This window comes from Seriola aureovittata, chromosome 1, assembly GCF_021018895.1.
Source record: "Seriola aureovittata isolate HTS-2021-v1 ecotype China chromosome 1, ASM2101889v1, whole genome shotgun sequence".
Taxonomy (NCBI): domain Eukaryota; kingdom Metazoa; phylum Chordata; class Actinopteri; order Carangiformes; family Carangidae; genus Seriola; species Seriola aureovittata.
In genome coordinates, this window is record NC_079364.1 from 3,569,773 (window position 1) to 3,593,121 (window position 23,349).

Genomic DNA, 23,349 nt, shown 5'->3' on the forward strand with positions numbered 1-23,349 from the left:
GTAAGTGGTTGCCACTTTAAAATCATCCACTTGTAAATGTTTGATGTAAAGTAGCCCTGAAGGGACAGTGCAGTGTGCACAAAGGAGCAGGAGCTGAGAGCAGATGGAAAAATTAAAGTGACACAGTGTGTGTGTGCGTGGGGGTGTTTTTAAAAAAGCTTCAGGAGTGCAGTGGAGAGATTCCAAAGTTGCTTAGAAAAAGCTGAGACAGGATTTTTTTACCCATCAAAGCAAACAGACATGCTGAGGATCGAGTGTAAATCTGCCATGGGGAAGAAGAAGAAAAAAAAAAAAAAAAAAAAACAAACCAGCCGACTAGATGTTCTTCATTAAGTTAACTATGCTAATTAACACCCTTCATTTATATATTTTTTTATCAGTTCAACCACCAGACATCCAGATAAGACTGCGTTCACCCAAGGCAAATGAACATGACTGACAGATGTTGAATATCAGCCCCGAGCACATTTAGACTGAAACATGTGTAGCACATGTTCCAGTAGTGTATAATGCCTGCACATAGAAAATGCCAAGCAAGGACTCAGAGGATTTACACTCTAGAGAACCAGCAATCCGCATGTGATGAGAGTTTACAAAAGAAAGGTTAAAAGGTTACGAGTGTTTTTCACACTCCAGCAAGCTGAAAAACTACAGTTTAGTAGTTTTAGTAAGTGTACAGCCATGACTCCTGAATGTTGGAGAAAAACAATGTTTCACTGTTGTCAACAAACAGCTTTAACAAACCTGAAACAACAATACTAAGTGAGCAGAAGTTACAGAAGCACTTTATCCTTAAATTAAACTTGTAAACAAACTATGCAGCATTGTGTTACAGTGAGTGTTTGTGTATTTGTGCATGCACAATAAAGGATTTTCCCACACATGCTTTTCCTTAAGAACACACACACTCACCAGCAAAAACTCCCTCATGTAGCCTTTTAGCATTGAGTCAGCAAATAGTTGAGTAATGGCCACCCAGACAGCAGCACTCAGTTTACTTAAAATAAACTTCACAGATTTCCAAATTTCTGTGGTATTTGTTTTCACCTTCACTTGAGAGTGCAGGTAACCGTAGAAATGACACCCGCAGGTAGACACAAAAAAATCCTTTCGAAGGTGCCACTCAAGAGCAGACCTCTGGTTGTTGGGTTCAGTAAGTCGGTTCAATGAAGAGCAGTTACATTTCTTAGAGCATGTCACACATGATCTTATCTGCCCCCACTATGTGGTATGTAGTCAATGCTTAGTACTGACATATTATCATTTTTTATAATTAATGTAAAATTCAGATTAATACTTTGTCTCTGGAAATGTTGATGCTGCTCTTGCACCGCAGTGATGTGTAAAATCCAGGCTTTGTAGTTTTGGATCAGCATCACCGCTCCATCCACAGGAAACCACTGGCTCAAGCAGCACTAAGCAGCTCTGCCACTGGAGCAATAATGGTGACACACCAGAAATAAACAAGTCTAGCAGCTCCACTACTGCTTTACTTATAGGCACAGCACTAATGTCATGCTAACAATGCTCATGGTGAGAAGGTAACATTTCCAACTGAGTATTAGCAATAAACACAAGGTACATGGCATCAGGGCATTATTTTACAGGTGATTAATTGGAGAAATTGATTGGTTTAAATATAAAAAATGTACTTGTTATAGAACCCATGCAATGACATAATGGAGTTTCTGTGGAGGTGTGTTCAAGGTAAATCACTTAATTTCACGTTGATGTATAAGACTGATTTTAAATCTCGTCCTCCCCCTGCAGCTGTAATAGTTAAACTGCTTCGGGATGTTTGCTGTTACTGATTTGGTCCAGCAATGTTGCCATAGCAGCAAATGGAAATAATAGCACCATACAATGGCAAGAGGAAATATATAGAAGGAAAATATTATTTGCAAGGGAAAGAAATCTGGATGAGCACTCACCGCATAATGATAGTCAAAATGAGAAACAGTTGAGGGCAGTTACATACAGTAAGTACCAGCCTGTTCCTACAGCGCGATGTATCTGGAGGCCAATATAAGACGGATAGGGTTTATGAAAACACAGTAGGCTAATTATTTTTGATAAATTGTAAAAGTTGCTTTGATAATAACATTCTCTGACATTTTTTTTTATAGCTAAGAGGTAATCTAAAAAGTGCCAGGGCCATATATGTGTGGGTTCTCCCCAGATGCTTCACATTCCTTCAGCAGTCCAAACAACTGCTCAGGTGAAATGAAGAGTCTATACCTCTATGTGTAAGTAAATATGAGTGTATCTACTCTGTCCAGAGTCCAGAACATAATTTCTCCTTCAGAAAAGACTCACCTTGGGTCCTGAACAGACAGTGAAAAATGTCTTTTTTCAGTTATATTCAATAGGCATTGACTGTTTCATGCGTTGCTTATGCGCAATGAGCGCCGTATGTTTTTGCAGGAGAACTCTGCCTCAAGTTAACCCGGTTTTAGGTCTTTCAAGTGCAATGTACCCCAGCGGATCAGAGATGAGAAACGGAGTGAAATATGGACAGCCTTGAAAATGAGCTCAACCTATGCTGTAAATATAATGGCAGCTAGTTCGACCTCTCTGTTAGTGCGGTGATATCAGGCTTGGTGTCAGGATTCTCATAACCTAGAATCAAGTCAAATTTTTCAGCCTCATCTATGGATCAATGCTGAACAACATTTTAGATTTTAGAACATGAGAAAAACAAACGGCCGCTTACATCACTGATGGTTGAATGTATTTATTACTTCAGCCGGAGAGGTTATGTTTATGTAGTTGTTGGTTTGTCTTTTTGTGCTGAACCGATTTGCACTAAACTTGGTGGAGGGATGGGGCGTGGGAAGTAACCCATAACATGTTGCTGCTGATCCGGTTAAAGGAGCAGATCCATTTATTTTTTTTTTCATCACTTTCGTCAAGTGTTTGGATCTTGATTTTAAAAATCCAGATTATAATCTGTATCTCACAGAACTATATACTATTGTTTGGCCTTGTATGGTCTCTACTGACTGCCATTTTAGTTGATTATTTATTTGTATCTATTTGTGCAATTTTCCACCCATTTTCTCCAGGTTTGGGTTAAGATAAGTAGACATAAAGCAATATATCATCTGCATATGTATGGAAATGACTGAAGACTAAGGAGCAGTGTGCTCCGCCATGCCTTCAATTTGCTGTCTGAAATATCTATCAATTTACCAACACTTTACAACAGCCCTGCACTTGATTTTTCAAATATAACCTGAATAATCGTTCAGGCTTTCACCGCTTGGATAGCATTCCATTGTGTTCTCGCTTATTTTCAACCTTGTCTGCAATTAAAAACATTTTCTTCAACCTTTGTCTAGTAGCTGATGTATAAACATCCTTTTATTTCACCATCCGACTGCTTTATGGGGCAGGCATTCAAACACAGCCTCCTTTCATCACTGACTAAACTAAACACACAAGGATTATTCATATAAAGAGAAGCCCAAGGATCTCTTTTCAGCATTAAAGTGACACTGAATGAGGAGGACAAGAAAACACAGATCCTATAGGCAGCATCTTGTGGATGGGTGCTCCCTACACATGTAAATGATATACTTGGAGTAGCCACCCCTGCACATCCTCACATTCATGCTGCTGCTGCTGCTGATCTGAATGGTTTCCCCAGAGGAAGGAGGGGTTAAGAGCATCAAATGGGCTGGGCAAAGGGGGGAGCGCTGGAAGCTTTACAGAAAGAGGTTGTTGGGTGAAAGGGGAGCTTGCTCTGGGCAAGGATTGGGTAAAACGCCGTCTGCGTCTTGGATTCATGTCTGTGTACAGTCCCTCCCTCCTCTTAACCCCTCCTCGACCTCATTCCTTTTCATCCCGGTCCCAGCTATTCAATGAAAGGATTTTTTTTTTTTTTATTTGGAGGAGGAGGGGGCTGTCACATATTTGTGTGAAACAGAGAGGACCAAAGAGCTGGTGGCAGCTATCGGACACCTGAATCAGCCCCCCCCCCCCCAACCCCAGCTATAGCTGATACAAATCACTTTCCTTTCCATCCCTGTGCACTCTGCCCACACTTGGATCAGGACTGTGCCTTTTGTGTTTTAGATTTTTGAAAGAGTTAGTCATGTTGTTTTACGATATTCGTGGGGTCTGAGAACCGGTAGTCCACTATACTTGTGGGGTCTGTCAGCTTTGTAGGGACCCCACACGTTTAAATGGCAGTTTGAGGGTTAGGACTTGGTTTTAGGGTTCAGGTTAGAATTAAAGGTTTAGGTTAGCGCAAGGGGTTAGGTGTGTGTGTGTGTGTGTGTGTGTGTGTGTGTGTGTGTGTGTGAAGAGTACAAGTAAAATAATTTTGCTGTTCAAAAAGCAAAGTTGACTGAGTTCTCTGATCTGTGCCTTTGTTCCTCCATACTAAGCGCAATGCTGCAAGCAGACAGTAAAGTTCACAAGCTGACGATGGCAGAGCGTCTAATGTAGATTAGTTAGATTTCGTTTACCTGAGACTTCAGCAGTAAGAATTCAGAGAGTGGTTTTCTAAGTTAAAAAATTGCCTTTTTGAAGAATATGACAAGAAAAAAAAATCAAGAATCTGTGGAAAATGAAACATAATCATACATTTTACATACCCTTTTTTTAAGAGCAAATAACTGAGCCGCTTTCCTGATGTTAGGCCTTATTCTCCTTTTCTCTGCCCCTGAGCTTCCTGTTTTCGTGTCTGAGACATAGAAGATGTCAAAATGAATGTCTGCGTGAATGTCCTTTACTTATCTAGCTTTATGGATGAAAGCATTGAACACTGAGGATCCTACACAAATCAGAATAACTATATAGTTATGCTGTTCACGTCCAACACTTAGAGTATATTAAATGTTATGTAGATAAGTTGTCTCACTGTGTTCACAGCTGTGAACTTGTGAAGGAATGTCTCATGGCATATCTGGGTCAGCACAAAGCAATCTTTACTAACACTCGCAGCAATGGAATTCAGTTTAAGTAAAAAAAACATCTAAAGCAGTAAGAGTTGTATGATTTCCTTTTAAACCTTTTTTTTTCTTTCAACTCTCTGTCAACTAAGGTCACTATCATTTAGTCGGGGCTAAACATTATTATAAAGTTTGTGAATAACTCGTACGGTAAAAATGTGTATACAAGATAATCTCAAACACTTCATTAATGTTTCTTTTCAACCAACTGAAGGACATTCAGCAAACTTTAATTGCACTTATTTGACACAGGAGACCACTATTCACTTTCCACTTCAAACCAACAGTCATGTTGTTTCTTTCAAATATGACTGTTCCACAACCTCAACTGCTTCTTTATTATAGTAACTGTGACGACGCAGGTCCTGTTACCTTAACAAAATACTTTAATTTACCCCAAGCTATTTCCCCTATTTCCAACCAAGATGTTTTTGTGCCTAAACCTAACCAAACCATTCCATAAAATAAACTGTGTTTATTGTTGTAATCATTAGAGTCATATTTCAGAAGACGCTCCGATGGGTCAGATAGAGAAACTAAGGCCATATTAGTGTGTTCCTAACGTTTCAACACAGTTTTTCCCCTGGTCATCCACAACCCACTTGTACTGTCTCTATGCCCCTCAGGGGGGGCCCACCCCACAGTTTGAGAACCACTAATGTAAATCAATTTAATTGAAAGGCCATCTAGAAAATATCAGTCATCAATCAGTCAAACATAGACTTAAATTGTACGGATGCACTGTAGAACTGTTGAGCTATTTGTAATATAATTTCACAACTCTAATTCTTTGTCTTCTGATCCAGTCACTGACCATTTTAAGATAATTTCAAAGAAGCTGGAATCGGGCCGGTTTACATCACACGTATGAGCTAGAGAAAAGAAAGAAAAATAAACTAAAGCAGCTGACAACGGTTAGCAAATGGCTAGCTGTAAGTGAGAGAATTAAGCTTAGCATTCAGCTAAAGCACAGACGTCGTGCTTGTACTGCCTGTTTGGTATTAGGTCTTTGCAGAATCCTTCACACAGCTGTGCTGCCAGTAACATCCAGTCATATGCAGTGCAGGTGTACACTCATGCCCATGTGCTTTACTGCTTCAGCTTCTGTCACAACCCCAACCTCCTCCTAAATGTATGCCCATGCATGTTTACTGAGTGGATTATTCTGTCAGCTGAATCTATTCTCCGATTCTGAAACAGCACAGTCATTTCTGCCAAAGCTAACTGTATAATCATTTACTATGAATTGACAATTCCTTGATGCAAGTGTCTCTCACCGACGTGGCTATAATTCAACGAGCCACTCAATTCAGTGCAGACCTGTAGCACTTGTAGTTCACCTCAGTCTGATGTTCTGTTTCATCTGGGTTTCTCCACTTAAAACTTTTATTCAAAATGCGTGTTGCCTATTGCCATCTCCCGGTCAATTATTTCATCCAAGGTAAGCATTTGTACTACAGAGCATTATGAATTATCAAGGCCTGCAGCTCTTTGTCATGAATTTCTGTTTCTGATGGGAACGGAAACATGCAAGAATTCTTCCAAGGTTTTAGGGGCACGGTGTATCATAGTTTGACACTATACGATATTAATGACTATCTCATGGCTTTTAAAGCTTTTAGTGCATGTGCATTAAGAATGGACAAAGTTTCTGGCTCAAAGTGTTTCTATCATAGACATTTTGTCATTTGGATAATGAGAGAAAGATGAAACTGAAATTTATCTCCAAAAGAAAAAATAAGAAAAAACTTTAAATATGAGGTGAAAGCAATAGCAATCACATCAACCTACGCACTTCTTAAGTACAGTCATGTGTACTGTTTTATGTTGAGCAGTGTGTTGCCCTCCTTCCTTTCCAAAGGAGCCCAGTGAGAATATTCAAATAGCGATTTTTTGGCGTTGATTACCATGGCAACAAACAAAAATGTGGGTCAGCCCTGACAATAGCACGAGATGATCCTACTGACAATTGTTTTCATGCTATTGACAATTGTTCTGGAAAAACGGTCTTCATGAGTAGGCTGTAATAGGCTTTGTATGTGTTTTGCAGACATGTAACATTCTTGATGGAGCCTTTATCTGGGCTCCCTGAAACAAAGTATACATAATGAATCACTTTTCCCCGCAACCCGCGAATGCCTATACTTATATGTACTGTATAAAACAATTTCCTTTTTAGATATATGGGCAGGAAGTATTGCTGAGAAAATTAAATATATACTATGCCTGCAGGTAATCAAGAAAACTGCAGAACCAATAATGATGTGCCATCGTGTCCTCACCATCTAGTTGTGTTCTTATGCCCTTATTTGCTTAAACGGTGAATCAAATTAGAGAAATGCAGTATTATCAAGCAGACTTTCATTTATTGCATGGAGAATCTTATATCTCTGCGATCCTGGCTTTCCTGAACACTAACTCATGTTCCACCTGAGGTGTTTCGCCTGTTCATCATTTCATTTGCTGAAAGTCGAGCCAGTGCCAGATAGAAAGAAAAAAAACATGCTGATTTAAATCATCTCTCAAAATATGTCATGATAATGCACATCTGCCACTCGCAAACAGGGCTTTCAGGGACCCAGATTTTAGTCCACTGCATTAGGCAGGTCAATAAGAACAGAGCCCTTTAATTTCTCTTATCTCCATAATTACACATAATCTCCTAGTCTGTCAGTATATAAGATAAAAAATAAGGGGGTTTGATGGGTACTCTGCAGGGACAGAATGATTTAACCGGAGAGCTTTTCATTCCCTTTTAGTTCTTTTAGATAAGGCACGGTTCTCTAATCTAGCATTTAGGATGTCTGTCACACGTAAATGAGGCATCCCACGAGCATATTGCATGCCAGTCAGAGGAGCTGAGCGATTCATTGAGGTACGTGGTTCCATGACAGACTGATAACTCGCGCTTGCTGCCAATGAAGAAAATGTGCACTTTAAAATGATTTCAGAAAAGTTGTACATATTTAATTTGTTGTATGAGGATTTCAAACTTTCCATGTCACAACATGAGGAGTAGCCTAAGTGTCTTTGAGCCAAAACTTCTCCCTACAGTATGTGGGTGAATGAACAAATCCAGTCTACCGACATAATGAATTATGTCACTATCCATTCAAAACTTTAGGAACATTCTGGAAAATATGTTTATTTATTTTCTTACTAAGGGTTAGATAAGATTGAATCCTTACTCACTTCTGTCTGTGTCTTTGTTTATGTATCTTTTACTGAACAGCGGCCACTGTGGCCACAAATGGTAATAGCACAAGCTTTATTTGTTAATTAATATATTATATTCATTAATATATTATATATTATTTGATCATTATAATGTTCATTTCTATGTTCAATTACTATGTAAGCGTCTCATAGCAATGCTAACTGGAGTCAAATTCCCTGTATGTACACAATTTACATACATACACATGTGCTATTCCTAAGTTTTGTTATTGCTATATAGCCAGCGTTAGCATTAACAGCTGTCAACCTACCATTCTAGAAGAAACACTATGCCAAAGCAACGCCAATGTTAGCGTTTGTATTAATCATTAGCATGCTAACCAGGTAGTCATGGACTGAAGACTGAAAAGAGTTTATTCAAGTTCCTGTAAGAGTCTTTTTTTTTCTGGGTGCATCCTATTTGTAGTAAGTCAAAATCAGGATAAAGTTTTAACAAATCCTACCACACCGGTGAACTTGAACAATGAGGAAGGAATAGTTTTCCCTCTCCGATGGAAGACACAATCAGATCTCTCACTGGCTCGCCATCTCCCTCGTCGGGGGAGAAAATCCCATGTCCATTTTCCAGAGTCCAAGGGGTTTCCAGCGATGTCAAAACCCTACCCTGCATAACAATATAAAACCCTTATTTTATACAGTCATAAAATTACAATCACTTATGGCCATATCGTAGATTAAATCTATATTCTCAGAAAACACTATAGATACTATATTTATAACATAGTTCTGTGACAGTAGTAGCTTCAACTCTCATCATTTTATGCAATGTCTTTAATCCATGTTAAATAAATTATTAACTGTTTTTAGCTTTTAACCATGCAACTATGATTACTAGCTCTTTTAAACCTTCAACTCTGATTACAGATCTTAACCATGAATTGTTAAGTGCTTGTCCTTAATTTATGAACTGAAATACAATTTAATATGAAATCTCTTTCACACCTTAAAATCTTGATTAAGGTCACAGTTTTATCTTCAAACATTTTAAAACTTTACTTACACTGGTACTGAACACTTTTTTCCCCCCAACCTTGTTTTACTGGATAGTAATGATATCACATGTAAAATACCTAATTAATTACAAAACAAACAATACAGCTTCGGTTCACATTCATTTTCTTCATGCTAACAGTGAAATATGCGCCACTTTAATGAATCATAAAGCTTTTAACATGTCACGACAGTAACCATTGTATTTTGCGTGTAGCACATTAGCTAGCTTGCAAACAGACACACACACACATACACTCTTGTACGCAGCGTGACGACGTCAACACAGGCCAGCGCCGTTAGCTACATTAGCTTTGCTGAAGATGAACTCGCCAAGACGGTCGAAATACAGTAAAACCACATCAACCGGCTTCTGGGCGTCTCAGTTACTTCCGGTATCTCTTCCAAACACTTTTTCTTAAATGGTTATAACCGACTTGTGAGCAATAAACCAACAGAGATTTACTTTACTTTAATTTACTAATCTGATTCGTCCTGCGTACCCTGCTCTGCTGTTTGGCTGAGTGAGTACTACCGCACTGCTACCTGAAAGGGGGCGGGGCTTGCTTTCTCCTTACACTAGTTGTTCGTTTGTGCGTTAGTTGAACAATGACAATAGAATAAACTTGGCAGGCACATAAATCAAACAAACAAACAATCCTAGCCCCGTGAACCAGGAAGCAGCAGGAAAAACAAAATGATCAATTTTTAAGCGAAATCAAAAAATAATGAAACTCTGTTTCTGAAGGTTACACTAAGCTAAATAAACTGCTTCTAGGATCTATCTGCATACTTAACATACAGACATGTTACTCTTTGTAAGAATGCAAATGACCATATTTCCCGAAATCTGCTATTTCTGTTGTTATCATGATGGGCATCACAAGCCACACTTTAAGGGAAAGAACTCAAAATATGTTTACAGGCTTTTATTCCCTCTTTTATATTAATACAAAAAGCTGTATTTTCAGGAGAAACTAAATCTCCAAACTCAAATATTGGAATTGCTGCAGTTCAGATTGTGGTCAAATAAAAAATACAAATTGCCATGGAAGTGGGTAATCTAAAAGTGGGTTTTGACATTTGTGAAGTCTTTCAAAGTGTAGCATAAGTGTATCAAGCATATACTAGATGTTCCTCATCAGAACAAACATAATATTGACTCACTTCTTGTGAAATACTGAATAGTTTATTCAATATCAGCTAAGAAAATGTTAAGGTGGGGAAATGCTGAAAAGTTCTGTTTCTGTATTCCTTAACTGTAACAAGCCCAAACCAATACCTTGCAGTTTATTTTGAAAGGTTGAGCACTACCCCAGTTTACCGTTTGCTCCACCTGCTATCAGCTGGCCATCCGGCCAACAGCTGTAGTCCACCAGCCAGCCAACCATCCAGCGCTGAGCACACCAAATGATTAAGGGCACAGGATAAGGATAAAGATGTGCCCTACTCATCTGAAGCTCTCGTTAATCTGCTGCTGGCAGTGGAGTTTGTATTGCATTAGCATTATTACAGTGTATATCTGCTGGTTACAGGAGGTGGGGGTGTCTGTCTCTGTAGCAGCGGTGCTACTGGTGACGGATGGAATGGGGCTCACGGAGACACTACAGTAATTCCAAATTTTGGGTTGACTTAAATGCCTGGTCGTGTGGGACTGTGGAGGATATTTAAGCGAGGTATCAGAGTTGTAATGAAAGTATGCAGGAGTTGTGATAATGAATATCTTGGCACGTGGCCAGGGTCCTGCTTTCAATTCAGTCATGATGCAGAAATGTGCAGACATCACTTTAAGTTTTTTGTGGTTTGAGAGCATTAATTGATGATATTGAAGGGGGGTCTCTGATTGCCAGATGTCCTGCGGATTCTTCCAGATGTTTGTGTTGCTTGATGCCAGTGTGAATCATAGGAGGCCACATGAGCCCAAAATTTTCTTTATATTACAATATTATTGCAACATCCAGGCAAACTTTCTATAGAAGTGCTTTCCAAAAATAGTAAAATGGAAAGTTGCACATCCTACTGTGCACATCCTATTGCTTAGTATCAATTTTCTTTTCCTGGAGGCATTTTGGCTGCATGCATAACCCAGACCCTTAACTTAAACTTTTCTAACGCAAGGTCTTGATACTAAAATATCATGGTTTTACTTTTGTGGTTACTCAATTTGAGTGAACAGATTTGTGTCCCTGCTTTTGATTACCCACATATACACATGCAGAGACACTCAAAGGTTTAGGAGAGATACATTTATTTGACCATTTTGAGAATAAAAGGAAATTAATAACACAAAGGTTTGCAAAATCATCATTTATGCAACATATAAATCATTAATTGCATTACCTCAGCTGAAAATTTTTACTGAACCACATTGTTAAAATTTTTATTAGATTTGATCTTATTTCACAATGCTTTTCAAACAGGAAAGGTTTGTATTCTTTCATAAAGATAATTTGTTTAGCCTCAGATAATCACCTGAGAAAGGTAGAAACTCAAGTGACAAACTGGCTCAAGATCTTCATTGCAGCTGCATATGGTTTATCTGTGTCTACCTGTGTGTGTGTGTGTGTGTGTGTGTGTGTGTGTGTGTGTATGCAACCACTGTGGGTATGTTTCAAATGTCATACTGTTATTACTGTAAGCCTATGAGGTCGTTTATCAAATCGGGGACCCCATACATATGGATGCATGGAGAGACGGGATATTTTTTGTCTATTTGATTAAGGAGACCTTTGACAAAGGAGCCAGTACAGCAGACTGACAGCCAAAGCTCTGTGGGTTTACACTGCATAAAGCCCATCCTGAGGGACCAACAGGATGGTCCTGCATACAGCAGGAGCATTGCTGCTGGAGAACTGACGAGATGGGAGCTTTTTCAGGTCACTTACATATTCAGTGTAGGGGATGCAGATTGGCCAGTTCTTGTTTGTGGTGAATACCAAACACTAACCCAATACCTATTCTCTTCATCAGCACCAAAATGCATGACAAACTGGCAACTGGCAAGGTGCTGCGCTGAGAAAGAAAAGGAGAATCTACCAACTGAGTGTAGTTCTTTGGCAAATGAGTGACATTCCAATGAAGGCACTTACAAAACCCTCCGTTTCCTAACGCAAGCAGCAATTAGAACATTTTGATCTGGCTCCCAAAACATACGGTAATGGCATCATCCAAATCACAAAATAGCCATGTAATTTAGTGGCAGTGTAATTGGAAACCACAATTACAAACATCAAAAAAAACAAAATTTAATTAACTCTGTAACAGCACATGGCTAGATTGGACAGAATGACTGAAATGAGACTGAAAGTAACAAACATAATCAATTAATCAAACACCCACAGGGATTTTTTTTTTTCTAGAGGAAACCTTCAGTATACACCAATTAGTGGTCCTTGTGCTCAACTATTCATTAACTCATCATTTTACAAGTCATAATTCTATGACATGTTAGTGTTTTTACTGTTAAGCAGGTGGTTGACAAAGTTGCACACAGCCAGAGAACTGAGAGGTCAGAGGAAAGCTGTGTGCTTCTACAGTGGAGGCTCACACAGAGTGCACACTGAAAGCCCGTCGGCTCGCTGGACTACAGCTCTCTGCTTTCCCTCAAAGCTTGAATCACGAGAATGATTGAATTGCTTTTAGACAAATCGATGCTCAGCTTCAATACTATTGATTGGCTTGTTTGATGAAATTCAAGAAGAACCAGCTTCACCATGCAAAGCTGCAGTAGTCAGCCAGCTGCAGCTCGGGTCATAATGTTACCTCACCAGCTAGTATATACTTACAGTACATTTTTGTAGGGTTAACTTGGCTTTGGATGATTTTGCCAAGTTAAACCTACAGGGTTTAACGCCATCAGAGACACCCACGCTGTATTAGGGCTCACATCCTGCTCAACATCCAACTATTGCATTCGTGACCTTGTCAACTGTGCGGTTTGCAATGAGAATATAAAAGACTAAAGTTCTCATACAAAATATTATGGAGCAGAATCCTCAGTGTTGTGCTTTAAGAACAATTTTGTGTGAATGTATTACTGCGTTAACATTCAAACGTTGCTATATTCAGAACATGTTAAGGAGAAATGTTCGTTGTTTTACAAGACACAGTTTACTGTAACACAAGTGACAACATGAGAGAGATAATTGATGGTATTTGAATTTTGGATTCAGTTTCCTTTGCAATAGCCAAGAATGTTAATGTGCATACGTAGATTATTATTATGTACAGCTCAGTTAACGACCGTGGTCCCTCATGATCAGTCTGGTACTGTCTGTCTCTCCAAAATGTGTAATGTAAATTTGAATATAATGTAAAATTGTTTTCTTAAGCTCAGCATTGGAAAAATGTGTTCATCCAGTGGAAGAATACATGATGAAATATGTGTTAAAACACACATACTTGTAAAATGTGTGGTTAGAGGAACCTCTCTTCACACACAAGTTTTTCATACTTTGAGATACTGTGTTCTGCCTCTTCCTGTTTTGTTTTTTTTGTTTTTTGAAATAAGAACAAGACGATCCTTGTGCGAGTTCCGAGTTGTGAAAGAAAAAATGCCACACACAAAAAACCCAGCTTCTGTCAGCATGTGCATACTGGCACTAAGATGACGGGTAGAGAAGAACAAAGCCAGCAACCACCACCACCCCCACCAACACCCCCACCCCTACACACACACTTTATTTATTCCGGTGTGTTATGAATCTATTACAAGTCCTTTTGTATCGTGGTCAAGAAGAATACTCTTTATTACTTGATAATGTGCTGAAAGGCTATCGCACTGCAGCAGATGCCCCCCTTTCAGTCTGGGAGCGTGTCCCTTGACTAGACTTCCACAAGCTGGGTTCATTGACATCAACGCTCAGGGGACAGCTATGGAATCAGAGCTGCATGGCTGCTGCCTCACCGGCATCCCTGTGGCACTGCTACAAACTCATCCGAGGGGCCTTTCATCTGCAAGGTTAAGACAATACCCGAGCAACTTCAGAGCGTGCGGTAAAGGGCAAATAAATGTGACTGTAAGCAGGCACAAAGAGAGATGCAATCGAAGACCTGCTGGGGCAGACCATTTCCTTTGATAGTGCCCCCCACCTCTACAAGTGAGCAGTATGTATATACGTCACCCAGGGAATAGTCTGTGACACTTGGTAAATGAGAGGTAGAGAAGAAGAAATTGTGCTGTTGTACTGTTTTGAGTCTTACTTTATACTTTTACTTCGCTACATTTCAGAGAGAAATTTTACTTTGTACTCCTCTACAATTATTTAAAGGGGCTATTTGTAAGTTTTCTCTGCTGCCAGTGTGGTCTCTTGCCGGGAGCGGGTGATGGTGATTATCACTTGACAAGAGCTTGGGCCATTAATGTCTTTATAATGCAAGAGGATATAATACGCCCTTCAGATTGGAGACTGCAGTGAGTCATGGAAAGTGACAGGATGGGCAGGGGCTAGCTGGTTAGCATGCTAACTTCGGTAGAAGAAAAGACGCGACAAGAGTTAACGCTGATGTTGCTTTCCGACGCTGGAGACGGCGGTAGATTCCAAACTCGCAATGTTTCTTCTAAACTGGGAAGTAAACAGCTGCTAATGCTAATGCTAACTATGTAGCAATAGTAAAACTTATAAATAGCTCCTTTGAGAGTTGTAGTTACCATGTATTTCTTTGTGGATTAAGGTTTTACATACAAAACATTATAATCTTAAAAATCATAATGCACAGTACAAATGATCCAGCAGTGTTTACAATTCTTCACCTTGAGAAGCTTAAATGTTAAAATGCTGGTTACATGTTAAAATGAATCTGTAATAATAATAATAATATTAATAAACTAATATAATGAAACAACATTCTGACAGAAGCCATCCCTCATAATAAGTACTTTTACTTTTACTTTCAGACAATATAATGTTTTTTTTATTGTTTATTTATCTTAAGTACCAAAAATTAAAATCACTAAATTTTGAGGTTTTTACTGTACAATGATAAAACCTGCGCTGATACTTTTACGTGTAGTTTTCATTATTTTATTGCTATTTTATATTATATTTATACCTAAATATTTATTAAACTAGTTGCAAAGGCATTTGGGGAAGATATAGTCTATATACTGCCGCCACACCAGTGGCTACTTCAGAATACAGTTTAAAAAAAAAAGCTGCTGCTTCTTTTCATTGACAGAGTCAGGTTGGCGTCACACGGCTGTTCAGCACCTGTGTGAAATGGAATTGGTGACATGTCAGCTCGTCAACATCCAGAGCATCTCCAGCATCTCGGGATGAATCTCACTACCTCTGCCATCGAAATGCGGGAACCAATTCCCTCGGGGTTCCGTCATGATAGCCCGTCTGCTGGATTCACAAGTTCCTCAAAACGGTCCAGTTCCCCCCTGAAAGCAAAGCCTGACTACATCTCATGGGCTCTATCTTTACTATTGTGATGTAAAAAAAAAAAAAAAAGAAGCCTGTTGAGTAACTTAAATTTCATTTCATTGACAATTTAACATTCTGTGACCCTTTCGGTTTTTGAAACCCTTTTACAACTCCACAATGCTAAGTAGTCAAATTGAAAACATGATGGCTTTTCTAGGGATGTTGACATTTGAGAGAATTATTACTCAGCAGTGACAATAAATCTTTCATGATGGAAAGACAAAAACTAAAATGGCAAAAACAAAAAAAACACCATAGAGAATTCTATAAGTCAGTCACATTAATGTCCTCCTTTCTAAAGGACTTATGTGTAACGTAATGACCTTATTAGTCGTTAACAAATCATCTATTAATTCTTTATAGATCAGTTTGAAGATATTAATGGGAACAGCTGTTGGGTTGCCAGGTTGTGAGAAATCCCTCTGGTTTTTGAGTCATTAAGGGTAAGACTCCTCTTGTGAACCATCAAGTCTTCAGTTGTAAATGTTAAGTCATTGATAATAAGGGTCACAGGTTTCTCACTTTCTATTGAGCCAACTGCAAAAGTTGATTATCAGTGATTATAGATGTTAGTGTTTTAACAAAAATCTGCAAAGTCTCTGAAGATGTTAATAAGCTGTAAATACATGGATTTACAGCTCCACTGTTTGTCCTTCACTCATTCTCCAAAGATGTCTTTGTCTGGCTTCCTGTCAGACAGCCTGCGTGTTACTTTGCACCCTCATATCCTGTTCATTATACCGGCCCACCCACTCCAGTATCAGTGACTGGGCTGCAGATGCCCTGGAGACAGGGCTTAGCAGAATCACAGAGCCCGAGGCGGTAATGTTGATGTGACGAGTTCACGTTTAAGTCAGAGGAGAGACTTGACTGCCACGAAATCCCTCAAACCGGATCTTCCTCTAAGTAGAATCAGCCAGGTGTGGATAACATGCAGCCTGCTAAGACTGGTGGTGAGCTGAAATAACCTGCAGGAGGCTCTCATGAAAAAACAAAAAACAAAAAAAAAACAATCTTAATATAGTTTCATGGAAAACAATCAAACATGCTGAAACTATTCAAATATAAAAAAATGTTGGTGGAATCACTGGGTTGGGTGGAAAGAGCTGATATGCTTGTGTGTATGAGGAGGAAGAGGAGGAGGGGGAGGAAGGGGGGGAGGTCTGAGTGTGTGATGTGGCAGGCAAGCGACTGAGGATGATGTGTGTGTGTTTGTGTGTGTGAGAGAGAGGGAGAGAGAGAGAGAGAGAAGGGGAGAGAGAGGCAGGTGGAAAGGGGGAGGGGTCTGGGGTGGTCCAGACAGTCGGTCCTTGTGTACCTCACACACTCGCAGCCGCTGCGCATCATTTGAGGGGAAGCCCGGCTGTCGCTTCGCTTTCCCTCGGCCAGTCCAGCCTCACCGCCCCGGCTCCTTAATAACAACAATAATAACAACAACAACAGTAATACAACCGCTTCAACGTTACTCCACCACTTTTTTTTTCTCCTCCTTTTTCTGCCTGTATCTGAAGCCAGCCGGTTCACTTCTACCCAACTCGCACCATCACCGTTACATGGGAAATACGGCTCTGCCCGGCGCAGTTATTCTCTCCCCAACACCCGAGAAGAAGCGCACGGTGGGAAACGTTTGAGGACTAAAAGGGAAAGCAGCTGCGATTCATGGACGTACAGCGCATCATGAGAATACTACAACTACCAACAAGGTACAACGGTATAACAAGTGTGAATTTGTCCCATAATATTACCATTTACCCTCTTAAATAGGAGGCTTTATTCCGTACAGTCATGTTTTGAAGACTTGCGGCTGGGTGGGATGCGTTCATTTGTTCTGTGTTGTCTTATCGCAGCAGTGGTGAGGATGTCTGCATCGCGGAAAATCTCCTAACCTGTTCCCGCTGCAGTGTATTATAGTCGGCTTTTTTTCTTCTTTTTTTTTTTCATTCAAAATGCCTATGACACAGAAAGCATTGATGCTGTCTGTAGAACATAAGTCGCCTGTGTTGCCGTCGGTGGCCACATAAGTCAGTATTTTGTATTGTCAGAGTATAAAGCAAACCGTCAACATTGTCAGGCTGAAGTCTGTCTATGCAGAGGGGGAAAGAGGGTTTTTTTATTTTTTATTTTTTGGAGCAGTTCCTTTTATTTTATTTTTATTCTCATTTGTATTTAAAGTACCTCCACATTCTCCACATGGAGTCACAAGAGACACCTTACATGCATCAATTCTTCTTCTTTTTTTTCCTCTTTTTTTTGAGACCTTACAAGTCTCACGCATGGCTTCTGAAGTGATGATGGTGAGCCTTTATTTTCCATACAGCATAAAAAAAGCTCTAAGCTGTATCAAGGCCCCAGAATACAGTCTGATGCTGCAGTGATGTTTTTTGTTTTTTTCTTTTCAAAGAAAAATCAGCTCCTGAATGGGACGGATCTTCTCTGTGATTATCTAATTCTTCACTTGCAGCATCATTTCCCCTTGACATGACATTGGAAGTGAAGCTTTAAACTAATGTTTACCTTTCTGCTGCTGGATAAGACTTTTTTTTTTCCTTTCCTGATAAACAAGTGGAGCACAGCACAATGCTTAGACTCTCCAATCAGGCCAAACAAGGTCCTTGAATTAGATGCAGACGTGATGGAGAAGACAGAGCCAGGGTGAATATGGGGTGTGCTGCAGTATAGTGAAGTATTATATGTCTCTCATTATGAATATATAACTTTTGGTGCATTTTGAACTCATAAAGTCACATAGAGAGTGTCTAATATTCAGGTAAAAGCTATTTTAAAAACATCGCTCCAAACAAAATAATGTGTCTTGCCATTTTTAGACACTGTATACAGTCTGTTTTATGCTTCCACTCCACTCTGGTCTGGGCTCTCAGACTGCTGTGCATGTTTTTTTGGCAGTCAGTGTCAGCTGATTGGAAAGCAACCAAAAGTTCGGGGCTCAGAACTCTCGTCTTAATCTATTTTAATTTTCAGAAATTAGGCTGTAGCACCGGGAGGAGAAACTGAGACAAATTGAATGATTTAAGTCACATGATTCTCTCTCATGGCCACACCACCCTTTACTAAGGACTGCTCCTGTTCTGTTCTTATTCAGTTTACAGTTCATCTTAAATCCTGCCCTCAACATGAGGAACAAAGTGAATGAGAATTTAGCCTTTTGGCACCTGTCGTTAATAAAATATTGCCCACATAGAGCTCATTATCAACCCACTGATGACTCACCCTCAACACAATGCAAGTTGTCCCACTGCTAATTGATATATTCACCAGGCTACATTATATATTCATATTGTATTGTAACGTTCTCTCCTCTCTCCACCGTCACTGTAGCGTCAGACAAACTGATCTGCCCTGTGATATTTTGTGTGTTTAACATATTCACAGACCTGAACTAAAAAAAACAAAATAAAATCATTCCTGAGAATAAAAAGACAAAAAATTCTTTGTTCACAGGGAGGACCTGGCATGGACCGCTGTATCTAAATGAAGTGGTTCAGCCATGCAATGTTCCTGGAAGGCAGTGATTCTGCTGGCCTTGGCCTCCATTGCCATCCAGTACACGGCCATCCGGACACTCACCTCCAAGCCTTTCCAGCTGTGCCCGTTGCCCAGCCCCCAGAACTGTGGTCTGGGAGGCCAAGAGACAGAACCTCCCTTTGAGCGGGGAGCTGCAGGCGGTGGAGGCTGCGATGACTACCCTTACTTTTCCATCAATTCCACGCGTAAAACGCACATCCTGGTCCTGGCCACCACCCGTAGCGGCTCCTCCTTCGTTGGCCAGCTGCTCAACCAGCACCAGGAGGTATTCTACCTGTTTGAGCCTCTTTATCATGTTCAGACCACTCTGATCCCACGTCTGTCGCACAGCCGCAATGCTGCGGACCGCCGCGTGATGCTGGGCGCCAGTCGGGACCTGCTGCGCAGCCTGTACGGTTGTGACCTCTATTTCCTGGAGAGCTACATCAAACCGACACCCACAAACCACACCACGGATAAACTGTTCCGCCGTGGTGCCAGCCGAGCATTGTGCCAGCAGCCTGTGTGCGATGCCTTCGGTCCCACTGATGTTAACGTGGAGGAAGGGGACTGTGTTAAGAAATGTGCGACTCTAAACATGACCTTAGCGACAGAGGCGTGCCGGGAGAAGCGGCACGTGGCGATCAAAATTGTTCGCGTGCCGGAGATTGGAGATCTACGCGCTTTGGTGGAAGACCCACGGCTGAATATCAAGGTGATTCAACTCGTCAGAGACCCGCGTGGTATCCTGTCATCACGGATCGAGACCTTCAGGGATACCTATCGTCTGTGGCGTATTTGGAGGGCCACAGGGAGACGGCCCTATAATCTAGACTTGAGTCAGCTTACAGTTGTCTGCGAAGACTTTCTCAGTTCTGTTTCAACCGGTCTCAGCCATCCCTACTGGCTGAAAGGGAAATACATGTTGGTTCGCTATGAGGATTTGGCAAGAAATCCACTTCAAAAGACAAAGGAGATCTACGACTATCTGGGGCTGCCTATGGATAAAAACGTGGAAGACTGGATACATGCAAATACTCGGGGCAGCAACGAGCCCTCAGCAAAACACAAGTTTGGTACAGTGAGGGATTCAGCAGCTAATGCGGAGAGTTGGCGTTTGAAACTGTCTTATGACATGGTAGAATACACACAGACTGTGTGTCAAAAAGTACTTCACCAGCTGGGATACAAGGCTGTGAAATCAGTAGAGGAACTGAAAAATATGTCGCTCTCACTGGTACAGGACAAAACTTTTGTACCTTTTTTGTAACAAAGATAGTTCTCTAATGACTATTTTTGATATATTTATAATTGTTGCCTTATAAGTTCCTTAGTTTATTGTTTCTGTAATTTTGTTTCTTCAAATTTGCACTAAACTTTAAAGATTTTGAATGCACAGAAGGGAACTGTGGATGATTCCCCCAATGTTACAGAACAGCACACTTAAAACACAAGGTAATGAAACAAGCTAGTTTACAAATGTCTCATTATATAGTTTTTCCATCCATAGAACCAGGACAACGCACTGTCTGCATTAGTTTCCTGTATACAAGCTGTTGTTTCAACAAAAGTAAAATCTTGCCCTTCAAAAACATGGGATGAGGTTTGGTGAAGCAGACATGTTCTTTTTTTTTTTTTTTTTTAGATCTGTGATGGCAAATTTGGACTGTACAAGCCCTACTGTGCAATAAATAGTGAATGTCGCAGTCAACCTTTACCACTATGGCATTTGTATCCATGTGGGAAGAGAAGAGATGCTTCTGACAGATGCCACACTTGCAAAGGATAATTGCAGACAATTAATAGGCTCTCAAGTTAAAAGGACAGAGTCCCACTGGAGGTCATGAGTGTATCGTCAGAGGATTTACAACCATCTGCGACAGACAAACGCACACTAATGAGAGGTAATGCTGAAATCTTCATTACCGTCGGTGGTTAAGGGAATAAAATCATATTTTTTCAAGATTATTACAGCATTTAAAAAAACGTGGATGTAGACATTATGTAGGTTCTAATACAAGCAGAAACGGAAACAATGTGATGAACTGTATTTGTCAGTTTTATTTATTACTTTATTTATTTTTCAATTTGCAGAATCAATTCATTCTGAATCATTCACAGTGTGAAATCTACACTGACTTTTTAGTTAAAAATGTCATTGATGAAACAGTGAAAGATTCCTTTGTTTTTATGTCATCTGATAAGGAAGGTATGAAAACAGCAAACACCACACAAAAATATTCTCCCCCAGGTAAAATAACACAGCTCTTTAGACTGTGTTTATCTTCCATATGAAACATTAATAACTGAGGAAGATATGTCTGTGTAGAACAGGTCACACTGCAGATTCCCATTTTTCCAGGATGTGTGGGATAGCTTAAACTGTACAACACAACCACATTCACAAAGTGTATTTACACTGTTTACATACAAGGACTATTAAAAGAATTCCTGTACATAATCTGTGACAAATCCTCTGATCATTATAGTAACAGTTGGTATGATGTTTCAACCAGGCAGGTTAAAGGGGTCAATGCAGTGAAATACAAAGTAGGCAAGAATCATGTAATGTGCCCTTTGCTGTCCTTCTCCTTAAAACAACGCTGAACGCATTGAATGGCTGCGGAAGTATTGAGTTGACTCTTATTTACTTTTTTATTTCTGAATGCAAACTTTTGTCTTTTGGATTTCTAATCCAATTTTACAAAACATTTCTAAACTCAAGCACAAATAAAAATCAAAATAATTGCCAGAATTATTTGACTTAAAATTATCCATATTATAAGCTGTTTGATATTGATGGACTCAAAAAAAAAATGGATTTAAGCCCCCCAATGGGCACCCACCAGCACAAAGTAGTGTTCTGGTAAACATTCCCACAGTGATTGCATATTTACCTGCCTGTACACAGGACAGTCCCAGCCATTGTGCAGAATACAGTGATCATTCCAAGCTGTGCAGTGTGTTTCTGAACCTCTCTCTGTTACTGTAGCAGCTTAAATTGAACGTGAGTTTGCATTATATAGCGCAGACGCCGTCAGGATTTGTGCACACGAAACACAGCTGCAGCTATAAAACACAGATACATGCTTTAGAGTGCTATTGGTAAACATGCTTTAATTAATGACGACGAGCATGTTGCATTTAAGACTTGACTCGAATGCCACAAACAGCGCAGGGATGATTGAATGCAAAAGTAAAAAAAAAAAAAATTCTAGTTTTGAATTTTATCCGGTGAAGGTGTGATAACGCTGCAGATGTGATAAATGTGCAGGTACACCCAGAGTAAAGATCACAGTCGTGTCAGTCCTCGATACTGATAAAACTGCCAACGTTTTTTTTTTTTTACCTTCTGGTTTCTGTTAGTTTTAGCCTTAAACAAACCTCACTTTGAATTTTGATTTCCATGAGGCCTATAACGTTGCAGCCGAATAACATGGGGCCAAAAGATGCCTATTGATTTTCATGCAGTGACCACTTGTTTACCCATAAGATAGAAACCCTGTGAATGGAGCATCACACGCCCTGGCTCATCAGTATTGGTGACTGGATGTCCATTGAGATGCAGAGCACAAACCTTTGATCCTCCTCTGTGCTGAGGCTGGAGGCAAACTCTCTCTCTCTCTTTCACTATACCGCTCCCCCTCTCTCTCTCTGCTTGTGCTTTCTCCATCATCCACCTCTTTTTTTTTTTTTTTTTTTTTTTTTTTTTTTACAGAGATCTCAGGGGATTGTTCCTTTGCTTCAGTGCTCACTCTCTGTTTTTCACTTTACCTCTGAATCTTCTGGATGTGCTTGGCATACTTTTAATTTTAAAACTGAACTCTGCTGCAAAGCTGCGCTTGTGTACATGCACATGATCTCTTTTAGCACGACATAGTTTGGGAAATACGCTCGCTCACTTTCGTGTCTGTGCATGAAATACGAAGCTACAACTAGCAGCTGGTTAGCTTAGCTCAGCACAGAGGACTGGAAACGTGGGCAAACAGCTCATCTGACTCTCTCTGATGATAATACGCCAGGCTGTTTCTTGGCTAGCTTCCCCGTTTGTCCTGTGCCACATTGATCCAATCAGTTTCGGGTTGTAGCTACATATTTACTGTACATACATGAGAGTGGTATCGATCTAACGCTGCCAGAAAGTAAATGAGTGTATTTCCTAAAATGTCAAAGTGATCATAGGACAAGCTGTTGTGTGACAGGCGGTCTTTAAC

At 40.1% G+C, this 23,349-nt stretch overlaps 1 protein-coding gene across 1 annotated transcript; it reads left to right on the forward strand.

The window, feature by feature from the left end:
- Window positions 1-16,867: 16,867 nt before the first annotated feature.
- On the forward strand, window positions 16,868-21,596 carry LOC130174075 (carbohydrate sulfotransferase 1-like). Its single transcript, XM_056383687.1, has 2 exons — window positions 16,868-17,316; window positions 19,073-21,596. Exon 2 carries the CDS (start codon window positions 19,119-19,121, stop codon window positions 20,403-20,405), a length of 1,287 nt encoding a protein of 428 aa, XP_056239662.1. The 5' UTR covers window positions 16,868-17,316; window positions 19,073-19,118; the 3' UTR covers window positions 20,406-21,596.
- Window positions 21,597-23,349: the final 1,753 nt, after the last annotated feature.

Coding starts and splice junctions, on each gene's coding strand:
- LOC130174075 (XM_056383687.1), top strand. CDS start 19,119: ATGCAATGTTCCTGGAAGGCAGTGATTCTGCTGGCCTTGGCCTCCATT.